The sequence below is a fragment of the Bos mutus genome, chromosome 5 (genome assembly GCF_027580195.1).
Source record: "Bos mutus isolate GX-2022 chromosome 5, NWIPB_WYAK_1.1, whole genome shotgun sequence".
Taxonomy (NCBI): Eukaryota; Metazoa; Chordata; class Mammalia; order Artiodactyla; family Bovidae; genus Bos; species Bos mutus.
The window spans coordinates 24,767,543-24,788,919 of record NC_091621.1 but is presented as its reverse complement, the minus strand read 5'-3'; the positions used below and the strand labels follow the sequence as shown (position 1 = coordinate 24,788,919).

The following is a 21,377-nucleotide window of genomic DNA, read 5'->3' as shown; positions in this document are numbered from 1 at the left end:
TAGAGGAGCCTGGTGGGCTGCAGTCCATGGGGTTGCTAGAGCAACTTCACTTTCACTTTTCACTTTCATGCATTGGAGAAGGAAATGGCAACCCGCTGCAGTACTCTTGCCTGGAGAATCCCAGGGACAGAGGAGCCTAGTGGGCTGCCATCTATAGGGTCGCACAGAGTCGGACACAACTGAAGAGACTTAGCAGCAGCAGCAGCATCTTCATATAGCCAGCACAGTGCCTGTCACAGAATGCATACTCAAATGTCTGAATGAGGGAATGAATTAAGGATTTTTAAGTATACCAAGGCCATTTAACTCTTCTGTTGGAACTGCTTTTATATGAACTGATGAGGAACATGTTAAAAAATTTTTTTGCCCTCAATAATGCAGTCTAGTGAAAGTGAAAGTCGTTCAGTCGTGTTGGACTCTGTGACCCCGTGGATAATCCATGGAATTTTCAAGACCAGAATACTGAAGCCGGTAGCCATTCCCTTTTCCAGTGAATCTTCCCAACCCAGGGATTAAACCCAGGTCTCTCACATTGCAAGCAGATTCTTTACCAGCTGAGCCACCAGGGAAGCCCAATGCAATCTAGGATTCAACCTTTTAAAGAACCAATTGTGCAGAATTATGGCATATATTTAACACCATGACATTTTCATAAGATAGGCTTTTTAAAAAATCTTTTTTGTGCCAAGTATCTATTCAAAAGTCTTGGCCAGGTATGTTAAGCAAGGTGGTGTCAATTTGGACTGTCTGAAAGTGAGCTCTAATTTAAAATGCAATGTGAACATTATTTTTGGGAGAGGTGGCTAAGATCTAATATATAGTTAACTTTATAATAGAAATTCAGTTGCTGTAAAGGAATTTAATCTCTATAAAGAAATCAAGTTTTTCAAGCTTTTTTTTTTTTTAAATACCATGTCATGAGCTTTTTCCAGCTTCTGTTCCATTAAAAAAAAAAAAAAAAAAAACTTGCTGTATTCATATGGAGTTTAGTAACTTCCATATGATGCACAGTTTCTTCAAGGGTGCAAATTTAAAGAAAAAAGGTACCCATAAATTCTTAGAACTCTTACAAGTAACCTGACAGGAGTTTACTAGGCTATGATTATAGAATTTATTTCCTAGTTTTAGGTATATGTTGTAAATCTCTAGAAAATACTGTTTGCAAATAGTCCTGTGCATGTTTGAATTTATTATGTAAAAATGATAAAAGAGTGGCCATTTGCTGAACTCTTATATCCCCTACCTTGGATTATTAGGTTGTATTAGCTTCATTCTATAGATAAGGAAGTCCAGGCTCTGAGATACTCATGTCATTCACAAAAAGTGTTAGAACCATAAATACCACAAACCTGTACGGTTCCAAAGCCAATACTATCAGAAACACATGTAAAGCAATCATAAAAAGAAGTGGTTGTGATCAATGTGACCACCACCTATGCCAAGTGTCCTAGACTAAGCACTGTGTCTGGTATACGGTAAGTGATGAGTCAGGTAAAAGTGAGTTGAACTGAATTAGTTTGATCATTTTACCCTTTGAACTTTTATTTGGGATGAAAAGGGTTTTGGTAACAGCTTTGAGGTATAACTGACATACAATGAATTGCTCGTATTTAAAGATATAGTTTGACAAGTTTTGACATGTGTACAACGATGAAGCCATCAGCTGGGATGGGGAAGTTTAAGGCTGCAAATAAAGATGATCTTAATTTGGCATCTAGAAGAACAGGTGACAGTGGTGAAGGTCCTGCGAACGGGGAGGCGTGACAGGAAACCTAAAGGTCAGCTCTGACCTCTCTAATTGACGGGCAAAGTCGTCTGGCGGTTATCCCTCCGTGGGTTAGTGTCAGGGCTATCCCGCTCATGCTCAGGACGCAGGCCTAGCTCGTGTCAAGAACCCTTGACTCGGGCACTCCGTCGCACTCTCCACAACCAACTTCAGAATCTATCTGGGAGGAGCCCAGCTCCAGGTACACAACTTATCCAAAAATCAGGAAGTGCGTCAGCTTGGGACTCCAGAGGACCCCGCCTCTCTACGACATCCGGGACATTTTGGCTCCCGGCAAGCAGCGCGCCACCCAGGAGGGGCGGGCCAGAGGAGCGGGTTGGCCGGAAGGCGGAAGTGCAGAGAATTCACGCGGCTTGAGTATCGTGCGTTATTTGAATTCCTGGGTTTTCGCAGGTGGGTTCTTTACCGCATGGCTTCAGTGAGGGGTGGGCCGTGGTACTTGGTTCCGCCGCTAATGGAGCGTTCCTCTCAAACCTTGTCCCTCTCTGGGCAAGCTTGAGCCCTGTCCAGAAAGGCAGGCCTCTCCTAGGGTCTCGCGTCGTCTTGGCGGCTCTGGTCGGGCTTCCCAGTGCTCTGTGGGAAGTGGATTCCTTCTTCAGCCCAGCTCAGGTTAACCGCGGCCCTCAGAGTTGTGTTCCGTAACCTTTTTCTTCCTGCCCCTCGCAGGGCTTGAGTTGTACATAAGAAGACAGAGTTAGTTTGTGATTGCTGGCGTCCAGAAATGATAACTCCGCCAGTCATCCGTTCAACGAGTGTTTACTTAAGCTATACTATGTGCACAGCGCTAGGCACTGGGGGATCCAGCAGTGAACAAGATCTATTTATCCACTGCCTTCGTGGAGCCCACAGACCACCGGGAATGACAGAAAATAAACTTAATTTTAGATCGTAAAACGTATTAAGAACTTAGTTTTAGATTGTAAAACGTATTAAGAAGGAAAGAAAAGAATGATATAGAGAATAAAAGGAGGCGAGCTTACAGAGGTCAGAAAAACCCTTTCCGAGGTACTGAAGGATTAGTTCCTAGGCAAAAGAAGGGCAAATGTAAAGATACTGAACTCAACGTCATTTGGACATTTCTCTCTCTTTTTTTTTTTTTTCCAAAATGTCATTTATTTAACTGCTTTATTGATGTGTAATTAGCACAACAAACTGCACATATTTAAAGTGTATATGGAAATAGAACTGCCTTATGATCCAGCAATCCCACTGCTGGGCATACACACTGAGGAAACCAGAAGGGAAAGAGACACGTGTACCCCAATGTTCATCGCAGCACTGTTTATAATAGCCAGGACATGGAAGCAACCTAGATGTCCATCAGCAGATGAATGGATGAGAAAGCTGTGGTACATATACACAATGGAGTATTACTCAGCCATTAAAAAGAATACATTTGAATCAGTTCTAATGAGGTGGATGAAACTGGAGCCTATTATACAGAGTGAAGTAAGCCAGAAGGAAAAACAACAATACAGTATACTAATGCATATATATGGAATTTAGAAAGATGGTAACGATAACCCTGTATACGAGACAGCAAAAGAGACACTGATGTATAGAACAGGCTTATGGACTCTGTGGGAGAGGGAGAGGGTGGCAAAAATAAATAAATAAAGTGTATAGAATATTTTGAAATATATATACACACAAGGCACAATTAAGATGAGGTTATGAGTCATACCTACAAGTTTCCCTCTAAACTCAATAATCCCTGCAATCTCTTCCCAGCCCTCATCACATTCCCACACTGTCCCTTGGTTGTCTTTGATTGGGCTATTCTCAGATGTAATTGTGGAGGGGTGGAGCATAGAAGATAGGAGTTGAAGGAGGCAGGAGCCAGATCATAAATAACCTTGTAGATTTTGAATATGTGAGGTGGAAAATTGTTAATTTCAAGAAAGACTGTATATGCCCTTCAAGTTTTTAAAAGCTCACATTGACTACTCTGTGGGGGACAGGCTGGGACTAAAGGGTGGAGAGAAATCAAGAACAGAAATATACAAGTTTGAAATACCTGCTGGTTTAGTCACTAAGTCATGTCCTACTCTTGCGACCCCATGGACTGTAGACTGCCAGGCTCCTCTGTCCTTGGGATTCTCCAGGCAAGAATATTATGGGTTGCCATTTCCTTCTCCAGGGGATCTTCCTGACCCAGGGATCAAACCCGTGTCTCCTGCATTGCAGGCACACTCTTTATCAGCTGAGATACAAGGGAAGCCCTTGAAATACCTAGATTGACTTAAAAGGGTGGATAATGAGGAAAATTGGGGTGGGTAAGATCACTTGTAGGTTTGGGAGAAATCAAGATGCAGTTAAAAGATTTATAAAATATAAGTTGTTACATGAATGTAAGGAGACAGTGCTCTTTGTGTTTTGGAGGAAATTAAATTTCTACATCATATATGGTTAAATTTCTGCATCTCGTATGGAAGCTATAGGAGCTTTCAGAATTGGCTGACACACAGTACAGTGTGCCAGTGGCCACAGGGAGTTTGGTTTGGTATTTGTGTTATTTAGTGGCTGTCAGATTTGGTGTTTTTAATTGTTATTTAGTGGCTGTATGTGCCTTATTGATCCTCACATAATTTGCACATTATGCCATCATAATCCATGAACAAAGTGAAGAGTTTACTTTCCAATTGTTCATGTGTTGCAGAGATACCTTTTGACTTGGTTTTCCAAAGATTTGCCTTTTTTTTTTTATAGTAAATAGTTGCTTTTGAAATGTTGTTTTGTGAACTTTCCAGGTAAAATATGGCTAAAAGTTTACGGAGTAAGTGGAAAAGGAAGATGCGTGCTGAAAAGAGAAAAAAGAATGCCCCAAAGGAGCTCAGCAGACTTAAAAGTATTCTTAAAATAGATGGTGATGTTTTAATGAAAGACGTTCAAGAGATAGCAACTGTGGTGGAACCCAAACATTGTCAAGAGAAAACGCAGTGTATGGTGAAGGATGAAACAGGTGAGATTATGTTTAAAAAAATTTTTTTTAAATTATATCAAACTTCCCTTTGTGACTTTTTCCTTTTCAACTATCTTCCATTCTTTCTCACACTTGCTTCTCTACAAACCTGCCATACCACATAATTCTTTGTAGGTGCTACTGGAGATTCTATGCTAAGCTATTTTAAAGCCAGTTCATGTGAATAAGCATGTTTTGGATTATTCAGAGCCTTTGGTGCTTATACAATAGCCTAGGTGAAGTGAAGTCGCTTAGTCAGGTCCGACTCTTTGTGACCCCATGGACTGTAGCCTACCAGGCTCTCCCGTCCATGGGATTTTCCAGGCAAAGGTACTGGAATGGGTTGCCATTTCCTTCTTCAGGGGATCTTCCCAACCCAGGAATCTAACCCAGGTATCGAACCCAGGTCTACCCGCATTGTGGGCAGACGCTTTACTGTCTGAGCCACTAGGGAAGCCATTACAATAGCCTGAGCGTCTCAGAAATAGACAGTACTATGGGAATAGACAAACTTAGACACACGCTTGTTGGAAGGGTACACAGGCATCAAGAACTAGGCAGGATAGAAGGAGGTCTCCTCATTTTACCCTTTGCATGATCTAGCTTCCATTCTGAGAGTCCTCTGTCCTTACTACCTTAAAGATCTGTTGCCCTGTATTCGATTTTGACAGATTCTGGGTGCTCTGTGTTTTAATATAGTCTGAAGTTGGAGGCTGTATATGTGTCATTATATAATATGTATATGTATTATACGTAATATATATATTATATATGTATTATATGTATATTATGTATGATATGTGTATATAATGTCTCTATATAGTAGTCATTATCCCTGGTCTCTCTTTCCTTTATCACCCACCTGTAAACCATCAGCACATCTTGACTATCTCCAAAATACATTAGGAATCTATCCCTTTTTCTTCTGCTTTCACGCTTTTACTTTAATGACAGTTATCTCTTGCCTGAACCACAGTAGTAGCCATTTTACTTCTGTCTCAGCTTTTTCTCATTTCTGATCATTTTTGTCACATCACCCAGTATGATCTTTTCAGGATATAAACCAATTATGTCACTCCTATGCTTAAATCACCTCATTATCTTTCCATGTGTTTACCACAGCCTGCCTGGTCCTAGTTAATCTCATTTCAATACTTCTCTTTGAAAAGGCTCTAACCACAGGCTGAAGTTTGCTTTGTTATTCTCCCCTCAACAGACCATTGAGAAGTCCATGAGGGCAAAGCTTATTTGGACCATTGTATCCCTAGAACCTAGAACAGCACCCAGAATAAACATTCACTGACCAGTTATTGAATGGCTTATGTATATCAGGCACTGTTCTAGGTCCTGAGGCAACAATGATGAATAACAGAAATGGTCTCCATCCTAATGGGATTCACATCACATTGGAGGAGACAGACAGTAAACCAGACAAATGAACTAATGTAATGTCAGGTAGCAGAGTTCACAGAACTCTGGTGAGTTCCCAGAGGAGGACATTCTGGACATGTCCTCCACAATAGATAAGGTTGGTGATAGATGGACCACAGCATTGCTGTGCTGATCTTCCTGTTAGAAGAGCTGGATACCTTGAGTGTGACCTGGATAAAGAAGTGTGGCAGCCCCAGGGTATCAGGTCTGCTCTGTCATCAGAAGCTTGCTGCTTGCTGCTGTACCTCTTCCAGGTACACTTCATTGAAAGTGACCAGTCATTCCTAATAGTTCATTTTCTTCTTAAGGCCTGTCTGTTAGAAGGGTGAGTGTACTTCTTATTGATGCAACTATTTTAGTTAGCTCAAGAAAGCAACTAATCTGAAAAGTGTTCTTTTAACTCACATTTTCAGAACCATATACGTAACCCCTAATGCAGTAATTCAAATCCGCATGTCCTAAATGTTTCCTATTTAACTTTTACTATCGTAAGGACAATCGTAAGTGTTCTCTTTTTTTTAATTTATTTTTTATTGAAGTATAGTTGAAGTATAGTTTAATTACAATGTTATGTTAATTACTGCTATATAGCAAAAGTGTTTTATATATGTATATATATACACACACACATTCTTATTCATATTCTTTTCTTTTGTGGTTTATCACAGGATGTTGAATATAATTCCCTATGCTATACAGTAGGACTTTGTTGGTTATCCATTCTATATATATGTGTTTGTATCTGCTAATCCCGAACTCCCAATCTAGCCCTCTCCCATTGCCCTCCCCCTTGGAACCACCAGTTTCTTCTCAATAGCCCTGATTCTGTTTCAGTTTTATAGATAGATTCATTTTTGTCTTATTTTAGAGTTCACTCCTGAGTGATATCATGTTACATGTCTTTCTCCATCTGACTTACTTCACTTAGTATGATAATCTCTGGTTTTATCCATATTGCTGCAAATGGCATTATTTCATTCTTTTTTTATGGCTGAATAGTTTTCAATTGTATATATGTACCACATCTTCTTTATCCATTCATCTGTTGATGGACATTTAGGTTCTTTCCATGTCTTTGCTATTGTAAATAGTGCTGCTGCAAACATAGAGGTGCTTGTATCTTTTTCAATTATAGTTTTGTCTGGACACATGCCCAGGAGTGGATTGCTGGATTATGTGGTAATTCTATTTTTAGTTTTCTGAGGAACCTCCATACTGTTTTCCACAGTGGCTGCCCCAGTTCCTACCACCAGTGTAGGAGGGCTCCCTTTTCTCCACACTTCCTCCAGCATTGTTATTTGTAGACTTTTTAATGATGACCATTCTGACCACTGTGAGGTGGTACCTCACTGTAGTTTTGATCTGCATTTCTCTAATAATTAGTGATGTGAACACCTTTTCATGTGCTTATTGGCCATGTGTATTTCTTTGGAAAAATGTCCCTTTCAGACTTTGCCTTTTTTGATTGGATTGCATACCAACCTTCTTTAGAAAGTTTCTTAGTGATTAAATAGGTGATGTTTCTAGTTCCTCACAGATAGTTTCTATATCTTTCATGGTTGTAGGAACACATGGCATGTGTGTGATTCTCCTGAATGTGCTGTAAGGAGTGTTTTGATTATTAGTCAAAGAGCATCGCACAAATAAAGGATGTGTATTTTTTTTTGCTTTTGTAGTTGCATGCCACTTTTAAATTCACCGTCCTCATTACATTAATGTGCTTTATCATGGGGCTGTTTCTTCGTTTGTGAGTATTAATAGTTTTTCCATTTTTTATTCAGATGACATGAAAATGGAGACTGATATTAAGAGAAACAAAAAGACTCTTCTAGACCAGCATGGGCAGTACCCCATATGGATGAACCAGAGGCAAAGGAAAAGGCTGAAAGCAAAGCGAGAGAGAAAGAAGGGAAAAAGCAAAGTAAAAGCCATGAAGGCAGCAAAGGGTTTGACCTGGTAGACTCTAAAAACTTGAAAAATGCAACATGAGACAAATCTTTGATTAGAATGTATACATGGATTTCAGCTTCCACCAAATGAAAAGTTTATTTCCATTTTTTAACTTAGCCTTTTTCTTCAAGCCCAACATAACTCCTCAAATTTGGTAACTTGAATAAAATATTTTATTTGATGAGTGAAAGTACACTGATATTTCCACTGAATGTTGTCCTGTATGTGGGGATTATCAGACATCAGAATTCTCTCAAGTGTTAATGCAGTTGTAATCATTCAGTTTTAGAAAAAGTAAAATATGACATCATACTGACAAATTTGAGATAACTCAGATTTAAAGTAAATTGTTGTCTCACTTGAAAAATATACTTATTTGGAGTTTTGATTTTGTATAATTCAGAATAAAAGATACATCTAGATCCTAAAGAACTGTTCTTTCATATATCCTTAAGGTTTCCTAGTAGTAGAGAAGACCAGATTCTTCAGTTTTTAAAAAATCTTAAATTTTTAGGTAGAATATTAACATGTACAAGTTAGTGTGTTCCATCTTTTCAGAAGATTTAAAATCCTGGGAACTAGGTTAATGTTCTTCAGTTTTTATATTATTCTCAGAGTATAGTTCTCAGATTTTCTGGATGTGTTGTGAAAAAAATACATTACATGGTCACATCAGTTTCGGAAGTGCTACATTCTTGAAGATTCAAAGAAAATATTAGCTTAGGACAGCATATCTTGGAGATACTGCACATTGTTCCAAACCACCACAATAAAGGGAACCACAGGAGTTGTTCGGTTTGCTAGTGCATATAAAAATTATGTTTATACTATTTTGCAGCAGCCTTTTATGTTAAAATATATGTCTATAACTTAAAAAAATAATGCTGTTGGGAAAATGGCACTGATAGGCTTATTTGACAGAGGGTTGCCACAGACCTTCAGTTTGTTAAAAAAAAAAAAGTTATATGCAGAGCACAATAAAATGAGGTCTGCCTATGTGGTAGTGTAGAAATCTAGCAGACTTCCAGGTGTTAGGGACCCAGGGAACAAGGCAAGGTGTTCACCCTCATGGGTGAACTCAGAAGAGGCTGTTAGCTTCTCAGGAAAACCAAGTTAAAAGTGAGACCTATTAGAATAGTCACTTAATCATAAGGACACAAATGTGGTACTGGGCATGTTGCTAGGCTGGGACACAATATAGAAATAAAAAGGACAACCCAAATCTTTCAGGAGATGTGAAGCTGAAATTTAATGCTAGTAAAGTCTTAGAATTATTTTATATAATAAACTTCTCAATCTACTTAGTGGTTAGTTCACCAAAAAGTGGATTATTTTTAAATACTTAAGCTAATAGAAGATGTGAGTTGAAAAGTTCAAAAAAGTTCATGGCCTTTTTTTGCCTTTTGGTGTAATTTTGAACAATAGAGTTTGTGAGTAACAGGAAATACATAAATGTTAATTCATGAAATAAAAAGTCGCTAATATTGTCTATTTAAGCCATGACAATATCAGCATAAATATACCAGCTAAGTTGTTTACTCTTCACCATCATAGGAATTGTCTACGTCAGGGATGTTACACACTTGGTGTTTATTTAAAATTCAGCAGCATTGTCAGGTGTTATTGCCAGATTTTCTTTAAGTTGGAGGTTAGAGGCCAGTGCTAAGTATTGTTCATGTATTTTGAGACTGATAATCTCCAGTTTGACTCCCAAAGGAGTAGCTTTTTTTCCATCCAGGGCCTTTGAGTGATGTTAGGCTATTCACTTAACGTTTGTCTACTCATGAAGTTTATACAGTCAGGATTTAACATAAAGGTTAACAGAATCAAAATACTATAAAGATGTATTTGAGAAATATGTTTTCAAGAGTCCTATGTCCTCTGACAAGTTGGCTATCAAAAACTGGCAGAGTTTGTGATGGGTGCCTCTAAGGTCACTGAGTTCCTGAACTGTGTGGTCTGCAGGATTTTTGCTACCTAATTTTGGTGGGAACTGTAGCATTCAGAAATAAGTACAGCGTATGATCACTTCTTTATTGCTTTTTTCCTGAAGGTTGTAAATTAGGAAGTATAGCAAAGTCCTCTAATCCCTTAAATGATTTAGCCTAGCTTTTTGTCATCTCTGACTGATGTCTTCAGAGAATTCTGTAAAACCACCAGATGGAGCTCAAGCTAAGCACCAAACCTTTTTTTGGAATGAGATTGAGTGGGCTAAATCACATTAGGGATTTAATGTGACATTTTATTTTTGTTTTTTAAAAAATGAAGTTTAAAATTAAAATATTATCTAAGGACAATAAAAATTGCTTTCATTTATCGATTGCATATCAGGCCTTAGTCATTTAGTCCTAAAAATCTTTCAAGTATTAACTCATTTAATCTTCTCAGCAATCCTATGAGCAATAATAGTAACAATGATAAGAGCAATCCTATTATCTCTATATACACCAGTGGAAACTGAAGCAGACAGGCCATATAGCTGGGACTCAAATTCAGACAGTCAAGCACCAGAGCCTATCCTCTTATAATGCCATTCTGCCTGTTAAGGGTGTGCAAACTTGCTAAGAAAAAAAGTAGTTTTAGGATAGAATACTTTTGGTTCAGTCCATTTGGGATACTCAAGATCAGATAAAGAGCACATTTCAATAGAGAAATGATGTATAGACCTCTTCTCAAATCTCAAATCTCCAGGCCTAAACCAGACTGGCATTCCTTTAGTAGCACACCCTTAGAATGGGTTGACCCCATCCTAATGGTATAGCACACATTCATTGGTACTCAAGCTGCTAATCAGAGAAGAAATGTAAACTGCAGTTGAAGCTCTAAGAATCAAGTGGTTTTGACTACATCTCTTCCTCTAGTGTCATTTTATATAAATTTCCTGTTAATAGTTCACATGCTGCCTAGAATAAATAGGTAGCAGAATATATTTGCTTATGAGGAGATGTGGATATTTTCAAAATTTGGCTCAATATATCTGGGATATGATTTTTAGGAGTTAGAGAAAGCAGTAATGGGCTATAAATGACTTGTTTTAAATATCTGAAATGTGTGTTAAATATCTGGAGTGTGTTGATGGTGAAGGGTAGTGTGTAGGAGTAGTGAAGTGAAGTGGTAGCCACAAATAGAACAAATAGGAGGAATCTAAAGAGACTTTAGGGAATTACCACATATTTAAATACTAAACTGGGATGCAGATGGTGGGTTGTTGACTAAGCTTACGAGCTGAGAGACTGACTTCTGATGCCACTTGGCAGAGTAATTCACATTCACATTCATGCCAGACACAAAATATCATGCTTTGTATTTGTATCCTCTGTATTTGCCAGAATATAAAAACTCCATTGCGTTAGGTGCATACCAGTTTAACAAGAAAATGTTTAGGGGGATTATTGTTTAGTCACTAAATTATGTCTGATTCTTTTGAGACCCCATGGACTGGAACCTGCCAAACTCTTCTGTCCGTGAGGGGTATTAGGGAACTGTTAAATCCTCGTGCCAGTTTAAGGCCACTCTGTTGTTCGTGGGGTCCCATCAGGTAGCAGGAAGGCCAAGGCCAGCTTTGTGCCTGCTTACAAAGCCCCCTAAAGTTTACACAGTTAAATGCCAGGAGTCTCCTGCACATTTTAGAGCAGGAAAAAAAGGTGCGTGTGTGCTTAGTTGTGTCCGACTCTGCAACCCCATGGACTGTAGCCCACCAGGCTCCTCTGTCCATGGGATTTCCCACTGGAGTGGGTTGCCATTGCCTCCTCCTAGGCATCTTCCTGACCCAGGGATCAAACGGGCATCTCCTACATTGGCAGGAAGATTCTTACCCATGAACCACCTGGGAAGCCTAATTTCCTAGGATATTAGTAATAACAGCCAACATTTAGAGATTGCTTAATGGACTTCCCTGGTGGCTCAGACAGTAACGTGTCTGTCTACAATGCAGGAGACCCAGGTTCGATCCCTGGGTCGGGACGATCCCCTGGAGAAGGAAATGGCAATCCCCTCCAGTACTATTGCCTGGAAAATCCCATGGACAGAGGAGCCTGGTAGACTACAGTCCATGGGGTCGCAAAGAGTCAGACACGACTGAGTGACTTCACTTTCACTTAATGTGTTAAATTCTTTACCTATATATACTATTTCACTTAATCCCTAAGACAATACTGTGAGATCAATACTCTTATAATCCCTGTTTGCAGAGCAGGAACCAACTTTGGAGAGGTAAGTAAACTTGCCCAAAGCTATGCAACTATTAAACTGTGGTCAAGGCTCTCTGGTGTGTAGAATGGATGTCTCTGATGGTATACTTCAGAGACTGGTTTCTATTCAGTCTTAAGGAAGAGCCTTCTAACTAAGATGTTTGTCGGGAAATTAAACAAGTAGCCTTGGGAGGACTGTTCTATCGAGGTAGTGCTGGATAGCCACGTGGTTGGAATGTGGCAGAATGGACCCAAATATTGTACTTGGAATTTCAGTGGAAAGCTGGGTAAGTCTTCCAGCCAAGGAGTGCCTTGCAGGAAGTTGTTCACTTTGAAATGTGCTGTACTTATTTAGCCTTTTTTTAGTTTTTTGGCGCCCCATGATTGCAGACTTAAGTATCTTTTTGGCGGAAATAACAAAATCTGAAATCTTAAATTTGTTAATGTCGTTAAGTCTGGTATTCATTCCAAGTTCCGCTTTAAAGTATGGAAAAACGTTATAAACATCTGCTTTAAACAATGAATAGGGTGAAGTCCTTCGCATTTTAATTTAAAGAATGGCCTTGTTTTATAATACATTAAGTTTATAATATGCAGAGTATATATTTAATTTCCTAAAGCGATGACTTGTCTTGGCATTATGCTATCTTATGAAACACTTTCTCACTCTCACATTGTGTCTTTATATTTCTCAATATCAGCAAAACCTTTAAATAGTCTTAGTTGGGTGTTGTGTATCACTGTACAGTAACGGCTAGTACATATGGTATTTCTGATCCGTGTAATAAAGTACATTTGTCATGTATCTTGTGATCTGCATACCTTTCAGCTGTTACTTCATAAATCTGTTCCATCAGAGAACTGCTTTGTACAGCAATGGTTGAAGCTGCTTTTAATAAACTAATATTTTGTGTCTTTTATATGTAATCAACAGGGAGTATTACAGACTTGTGCCTCTGTGGAGAAACATTCCACTAAACCTCTTTTCTCTTGACAATAATGGGAAAAAAAAATAGCTTAGGAAGAACACAGATGTTCAAGAACATATGTCGTTTGCTCCTAAAAGTCAGCTGAAGATCTTTTGTATTGCTCCAGGGTTTTATTTTTATGTTTGTTTTTATTTTTTAATTTTTTTGTTTTTTAATCCTTTAGAGAAGAAACTATACTATGTGATGAGAGGCAGGGAGATAAAATTACAGTGGGAGACCAACATTGGGTACTATTTTTCAAAATTCTTAAATACTTCATCTTGCTCACACAAAGAGGTGATATTCTTGAGCAGAGCGGTAGGCAATTGGCCAAAGTTTGGTCATTCCTACATGCTTCCCTGTGCAGACATAAGCGCTCACTCTGGGTTTACTCTTTGTTCCGTCTGTCTTCAAACTAGTATCATCTTCACAAAAGCATAGATACTTACTAATGCAGGAGTCCCTTGAGTAATTGGATAGGGGCTGTTGTGTTTATTCATCTGCAGAAATTTGCTCAGTGAGTAACCTCTCCACAGTCTGGGCAATTGGTTATTGATAAATATAATGAAATATTCATGGAAAATACTCAGGGAAGCTGTATGCCTTGGGTGAAATTGGTATGGTCGTCCTTTATAAGCCTATGAATCTTTAAGAAGAATCACCGTAAAGAGAATGGGAACCAGCTGTTCTGAATCTCCACTGACGAAATGGGTTTTAACTGTAGCAGAAGGAATTTGGGTTAAATGTAAAGAAGAACTTCCTGAATGTGAGTGTTATTTAAAGCCAGGTTTGGATTGAGAAGAGGCTGTTGAATTGTCTCTCTTGAGGAGAGAGAAAGAGAGTGCTGCTGCTGCTGCTAGGTCACTCCAGTCGTGTCTGACTCTGTGTGACCCCATAGACGGCAGCCCACCAGGCTCCCCCGTCCCTGGGATTCTCCAGGCAAGAACAGTGGAGTGGGTTGCCGTTTCCTTCTCCAATGCATGAAAGTGAAAAGTGAAGGTGAAGTCGCTCGGTCGTGTCCGACTCTTAGCGACCCCATGGACTGCAGCCCACCAGGCTAGAGAAAGGAATAGAAGGGGGCGAAGAGTGAGAGTATGAGAGTGGGAGGCCCCTCACTTAATCAAGATGGTTTAAGTGTAATTCTGCCCAGTGGTTATGAGTTCTTTATTCTCTTTTCTCACACGTACCTCTCAGGTTTTGAAGTTTGAAAGGTCAGACTTGAAGCGTATACTCTAGTCATTAGAACTAAAGAGCCAGAGGACCCCTAGGTCTGGAGGTCATTTTGGTGTGATTCTTAACTGAAAGGAAATGCTAAGGTGTGACCAGTGGATGAGGAAATTAACCCAGGGTTGATTTTCCACCCTTGTCATTAAAGACCAGTGTACACTCTGAGTTCCTAGTGCCAGGAAGGAATTTGACATTGAGCTGTTTCTGGAAAGGCAAGTGGGTGGTAGGCTGGAACCGCTTGGGTTTAGGATGAGTGAAGGGGCTGTGCTGGGCACGTGCCAGCAAGATTTTTTTTCCAGGAAATCTCCAGCAAGATCAGAGGGTTGCAGATCAAATTTGGCACTTTAAATTACAGAGAGCAGAGACTGAGAGGACAGGGAAAGTTTACACTTTTTTTTTTTTTCCTGACTGTCACCACCCTGTCCTGTCCCCATTTGATACACTTTTGCATCTCCCTTTTCTCTGTATTCCTTCAGTCTGGTTTTCTTGCATATAATGTAAAAACATTTTTTTTATTAATAAAAACTTAAAGCTCTGAGTGAAACATTCTTTACTTCTTATGGGAAAAAAATCCCATCAAGTTTAGTTGTGTTTTTATTTATAAATGACTCCTGGCATTTTTTCTTTGTGGAAAATTTGTCCACTGACAATAATTGAAATAGATTTCCTACTTCTGTGCTGTTTTTCTTATCTTTTTCACTTTGTCTTTCTCTCTTCCTTTTTCCTCTTAAAAATGTTTTGTTGTTGTTGTTGTTTTCTACACTGACCTCTTTTTCTGTATGGATATTATTTTAATTTCCTCCTTAGGCTCAAATCACTACTCATCTTGCATTCTGTCTCTGCCTCTCCACTTGGCTCTTCCCTTTTCATCTCAGTTTTTCTGCTTATTATATTTTTCTTCCTCTTCCTTTTTACCCTCATCTTTTAAGCTTAACTGGATGCATAAAGAGAAGATGTGCTTTACAGCAGGGTCAAGCCAATTGGCTGGCCATCTGTTTTTACAAATTAAGTTTTACTGGAACATAGCCACACCCACTCATTCATGTACATTATTTTCTGTGGAAGCTTTTATAAGACAGAGGCAGAATTGAATATTTATGAATGAGACCCTTCTCTAACCTGAAAATCCCAAATTATTTACTATCTGGCCTTTTAAGAAAAATTTTGCTGAATCTTGCTTTAAAATATTTTCTGTACTTACTAAATGAAGGCTTATGTCTTTTTCTGGAAATTAAGATGAGTTGGGTCTATTTTGTGTTTCCCTGTGCTATGCTGTGTTAATCACTCAGTCATGTCCAACTCTTTGTTACCCCATGAACTGTAGCCCACCATTCTCCTCTGTCCATGGGATTCTCCAGGCAAGAATACTGGAGTGGGTTGCCATGCCCTCCAGGGGATCTTCCCAATCCAGGTATCGAACCCAGGTCTCCAGCATTGCAGGTGGATTCTTTACCATCTGAGCCACCAGGGAAGCCCTTATGTCTCCCTCCTTAGTGAAATTGAGTTGTGTTTTATATTTTCAAATTTCCCCCAAATTTCTCAGTTAATGGTATTGGTGTCTAAAAGAAAAATACAAGCTAACTGTCTATCAAAGCAAAGTAGGTAATACCAAAAATATCCTTTATGGTCTGTTCTTGTCTGTGTGTTAAGAAGTCTTCCACATCTTTCACCTCTAGTTGGGCTCTTTTCCCGATTCGATTCCTGGGTTGGGAAGATACACTGGAGAAGGGAAATGCTACCCACTCCAGTATTCTGGTCTGGAGAAGTCCATGGACTGTATAGTCCAGGGGGACTCAAAGAGTCAGACATGACTGAATGAATTTCACTTCACACTTTATCTTGGAGGGAAACAGAGGATAATTCCATTGTAAAGCTTTTCAAAAGTCTCACAGCTAACTTTTAAGTTTATGAACCATTTTTGGAAATGTTAGATGATGGAGAAAGTACTCTTAAATTTAATATGGCACCTAGAATACTGGCACATATAAAAAAGCATTTCAGTTTTATTTGGTGGATGGTCTATCTGAAAATGTTTCACACAAATATTCTTATAGGTTGATTTCACTAACATGAATTGATATGGACTAAAATAGTCTTAAGACTTAAAGCTGAAAAATGTTTTAAAAATCGTCTGTTTTAACCCTGCACTTGTTAACAAATGAGAAAACCTTTGAGATCCCTAGGTATTAGGAGTTCATGACTCAGTTCAGAGCCCAGGTCTTTTCTCAAAACAATCTTTTTCTAAACTGTAGGGGAGTGACAACTGGCCACACAAATGTAGCATTCTGACTAAGGTCAAGATTAATAATATTCTTTTCCTCTGTATAAAAAGAGGGACTGCTAAAGCATGGGTGGAGGAAAGTTTTGGGGAAAACAGATCCATGTATATGTATGGCTGAGTCCCTTTGCTGTCCACCCAAAACTGTCACAACATTGTTAATTAGTTATACTCCAACATAAAGTAAAAAGTTAAAAGAAGAGGGGCAGCTAGATGAAGCCATGGTATGTAATTAAGTTGTCTTTCCTGCAGCTCTGTTCCTGCTGTGGTTAATAACTAGGCTTTCCAGTGGTGCCTCTTGGCCTCATAGGCAGTGTGACATCTTTCAGTTAAAACAGCACAATAACAAACTTCTCCTCTTGCCCTGTGCCCCCATAAAAGTCTAGATTTTTTGCTGTTTCTATCCTCTTCTAATCACCCTGTGTAGTTATCAATTTCTTATTTTTTTCTCGTAAAAGTAACTCAAGTATTGTAGAAAATTAGAAAACCCAGTGAAGTCTACATGAAATACAGTCATCCATAATCCAACTACCCAAAGAATATATGTGTCTATATCTTCATAACTGTCTCAACACTGTACAGTTTTATATTCTGTTTTTTTAACTTTACATCATGGGGATTTTCCCTACACCACAAAATGTTTTCAAAGGTAGCCTCATATTCTATCTTGTGGGTTAACTACATTTTCTTACTTGCCTATGTTTGGGTGTTTAAATTTTTTCCGAAATATTTTTGTGTGTGTGTGATTAAAATACTTCTCTGTAATAATAATGGACTTACTAATCCTTATCTGATATATTCTTACAGAAGAGTTTTAGAAGAGAATGAACTTTTCTTAAAAAGATTCCTGATCTATATTGCCAACTCACTTTCCTGAAAGTCTGAAACAGTTAATAATCCTTCCTGGAGCGTGTGACTGCCTGTCTGGGTTATACTGGAAGGGCTGTAAATTAAGCTTTTAAAACATTCCTTTCAATATGTCACTCTCCAGCTAGGAAACTTCCCATGGCTGCAAGATCAAATCTAAGCATCTTAGTGTGTACATGCTTCCATTTCTTTACTTCCAACTAATTTCTCAACCACCAGAATCTGACATCTGCCCCCATCCATGTGCCTGGAGGCATCCAGGAAACAGCCCTAGACTGGACTAAGTGTCAGGAAACTAGAGTTCAATTCCCAGCCTTGCTACTCGGTCGTAAGGGCTTTCCAGGTGGCACAGTGATAAAGAATTTGCCTGCCAGTGCAGGAGATGCAGAAGACTCAGTTTCGATCCCTGGGTCAGGAAGATCCCCCGAGGAGGAAATGGCAACCCACTCCAGTATGCTTGCCTGGAGAATCCCAAGGACAGAGGAGCCACTTAGTAGTATGTGACATTGGAAATTAAGTAACTTAATTTCTTTAAGCTTGTTTCCTTGGCTTTAAAATGGAAATAATAAAACATACCTTGATTTGTGGGTCTCCTGTGAGATGGTGACTGCAGCCATGAAATTAAAAGACGCTTACTCCTTGGAAGGAAAGTTATGACCAACCTGGATAGCATGTTCAAAAGCAGAGACATTACTTTGCCAACAAAGGTCCGTCTAGTCAAGGCTATGGTTTTTCCTGTGGTCATGTATGGATGTGAGAGTTGGACTGTGAAGAAGGCTGAGCACTGAAGAATTGACGCTTTTGAACTGTGGTGTTGGAGAAGACTCTTGAGAGTCCCTTGGACTGCAAGGAGATCCAACCAGTCCATTCTGAAGGAGATCAGTCCTGGGATTTCTTTGGAAGGAATGATGCTAAAGCTGAAACTCCAGTACTTTGGCCACCTCATGTGAAGAGTTGACTCATTGGAAAAGACTCTGATGCTGGGAGGGATTGGGGGCAGGAGGAGAAGGGGACGACAGCGGATGAGATGGCTGGATGGCATCACTGACTCGATGGACGTGAGTCTGAGTGAACTCCGGGAGTTGGTGATGGACAGGGAGGCCTGGCGTGCTGCGATTCATGGGGTCGCAAAGAGTCGGACACAACTGAGCGACTGATCTGATCTGTGAGATAATGGAGGTAAGTTTTTAATCTGGGGGGCAATGTAAACATTTGGGGGTGTATTGTAATTGAGACTCCTCATGGGTAGTTAGCAGAGCTGTCCACCAAATATTTCTGATCTCTTTTAGGCTCATGGTAAAATTTCACTTCCCCATCCCCTGCATTTGGATTTGGCCACATGGCTGGCTTCCGCCAGTGAGATATGAGCAGAAGTAACACGTGCATTTATATGTGAAATCTTTTATGAGCTAGGCCTTAGTCAGCCACCCTCCTATTCTCTCTCCCATGCAAAGGGCAGTGCTTCAGATGGTGACTGCCAGGTCCTGGAGAAAGAACATCAGTGTGGAGAGGAACTCCAGCCACCCAGTGAGGGCCGTGTATCTTGAGCAAAGCTTTGTTTTCTAAAGCCTGAGGTTTGGTGTGGATTGCGACAGCACTCTCACTAGTGGTAGGAGCCTAATCTTGTTCCATCTTTCTCTGTAGCCTTTGATATTACTGAAATTCGTGAAACCTTCTTTTCCTTTGACTTGGTGCCATTCACACTCTTGGTATTTTCCTCCATCTCTAACAAATCCTCAGGCCCCATTGTGTGCTCTTCCTTCATTTTCCACTCAAATATGTATATAAGATGAGTTTTTTACCGTGTCCTCGTTTACTTTCACAGTTTTACGTCTCTCTTAACCCTGTATGTTTGAAAAAGAGTTCCAGTTTGAGGATTACTGGTCTACCCTTTTTTATGCCTTGAGGGCAGAGGCCCTAAATTGGAACCAGATGGCCAGCTGGCTCTTCCACTTGTCTGCCTGCCAGAGACCGAACCTCTTTATACCTCTGTTTCTGCATCTGTAACGTGGGGATAAATATAATTCCTACCTCACAGGTGCTTGAGAGGGTTAAATAAGAAAATACATGTAAAACACTTCCAGTGCCTATGTAGGACGCAGTAAGTTTACTATAAATGGTGGTAGTTGTTTCGTTGTTACATATCTCCTCTTCTCTCTCCTTTACTCCCCAAGTTCTAGCTCCAGTTTCTGGTAGCATATGCTTAGAAATAGAAACCCCACAGTAAATATTTATTTTAGTTCTAACATCACATTGATGGCTGATGACAGGACTGAAAAACTGGTATCCTTGCCCAGAAGATGCTTTGTGCAGTGTTTGCTTTGCTTTTTAATTGAATATTGCCTTTAGGCGGGTCAGACACTTGTAAATTCCCTCCGCCCTCCCATTTTCTACAGTTACCTGACCCTGGGAGGAAGTCTGTTTTCTGCAATCCTGTTCTACCAGCACTCACTCATCTTTCCCTTGTGTACTCCAGACACCTCTGCCAGGCACCTTGGCTTCCATTGTCTTTTCCCTGAGACTATCTTTTCTTTAATGGTGAATATTACATAATATAAAATTTACCAATTAATCCATTTTTTAGTGTACAGTTCAGTTGGTCTTAAGTACATTCAAGATGTGGTGCTACCATTACCACAATCCATTTCCAGAAGCTTTTCCACCATCCGAAACAGCAACTCTGTCCCCATAAACAAAAACTCCCCATTCCACCATCCTCTCAGCCTCCAGTAACCATTATTTGACTTTCTGTCTCTACGAATTTGCTTGTTCTAAGTATACCCCATACACATGGAATTATACAGTGTTCATTCTTCCGTGACTGGCTTCTTTCACTTAGCATAATGTTTTCCAGGTTGTGGCATGTGTCAGACTTTGATTTTAAGGGCTGAATAATATTCTATTGTATGGATATACCACAAATTGTTTATCTATTCATCTATCTATGGACACTTAGATGGTTCTGTTGAGAATATTTTGAAGCCCATGGTGCTGGCCCATCCAAGTCCTTCTTTCTCAGACACCCTTCCATTCTTGAAATGCCTTTGTACACTTTGTCTGCCTCAGAGTCATATACTGAGTGAGAAAATTGTTGAGGACAAAGGTTGAGAAGGAGCAGAGGGGGAGGTCATGGACCATATAAATATGGTGGTGAAAGTTAAAGTCACTCAGTCATGTCCAACTCTCTTCAACCCCATGGACTGTAGCTTACCAGGCTCCTCTGTCCATGGGATTCTCCAGGCCAGAATACTGGAGTGGGTTGCTGTTCCCTTCTCCAGGGGATCTTCCCAACCCAGGGATAGAACCCAGGTCTCCCACATTGCAGGCAGATTCTTTACCACAGATCTTTAATTTCTTTTTGCAAACAAATATGTGATTTAAAAAAATACTCTTATGTTTAACAATTATAATGCAGGTTTCACATGTTTTTTTTGGTAGCTGATTTCATGTGTTTATCAATACGTTTTGACGGCTACAAATAGCTTTTGTGTTGTTGTTTGGCAAGCTGGTGGTAGGAGCCACCCAGTGCCCCTCAGTGCTGTACTCTACTTGTCTCATCTAGTATTTTGTTTGGGATTTGACTTCTGAATTTAGGGGGCTGCAAATCTCATGTCTTTGGCACTATATTTTAAGTTTCTGCAGGGAGGAGACCATTCTATGGTTTGATATATCCAGACAAAAAACATTTCTTTAAGAACTTGATGCATACTTGGCACTC

General features: G+C 39.6%; 1 protein-coding gene across 1 annotated transcript; it reads left to right on the top strand.

The window, feature by feature from the left end:
- Positions 1 to 2,034: 2,034 nt before the first annotated feature.
- LLPH (LLP homolog, long-term synaptic facilitation factor) lies at positions 2,035 to 8,561 on the top strand. The gene is made up of 3 exons (XM_005910353.3): positions 2,035 to 2,179; positions 4,537 to 4,748; positions 7,961 to 8,561. Exons 2-3 carry the CDS (start codon positions 4,544 to 4,546, stop codon positions 8,137 to 8,139), a joined length of 384 nt encoding a protein of 127 aa, XP_005910415.2. The 5' UTR covers positions 2,035 to 2,179; positions 4,537 to 4,543; the 3' UTR covers positions 8,140 to 8,561.
- Positions 8,562 to 21,377: the final 12,816 nt, after the last annotated feature.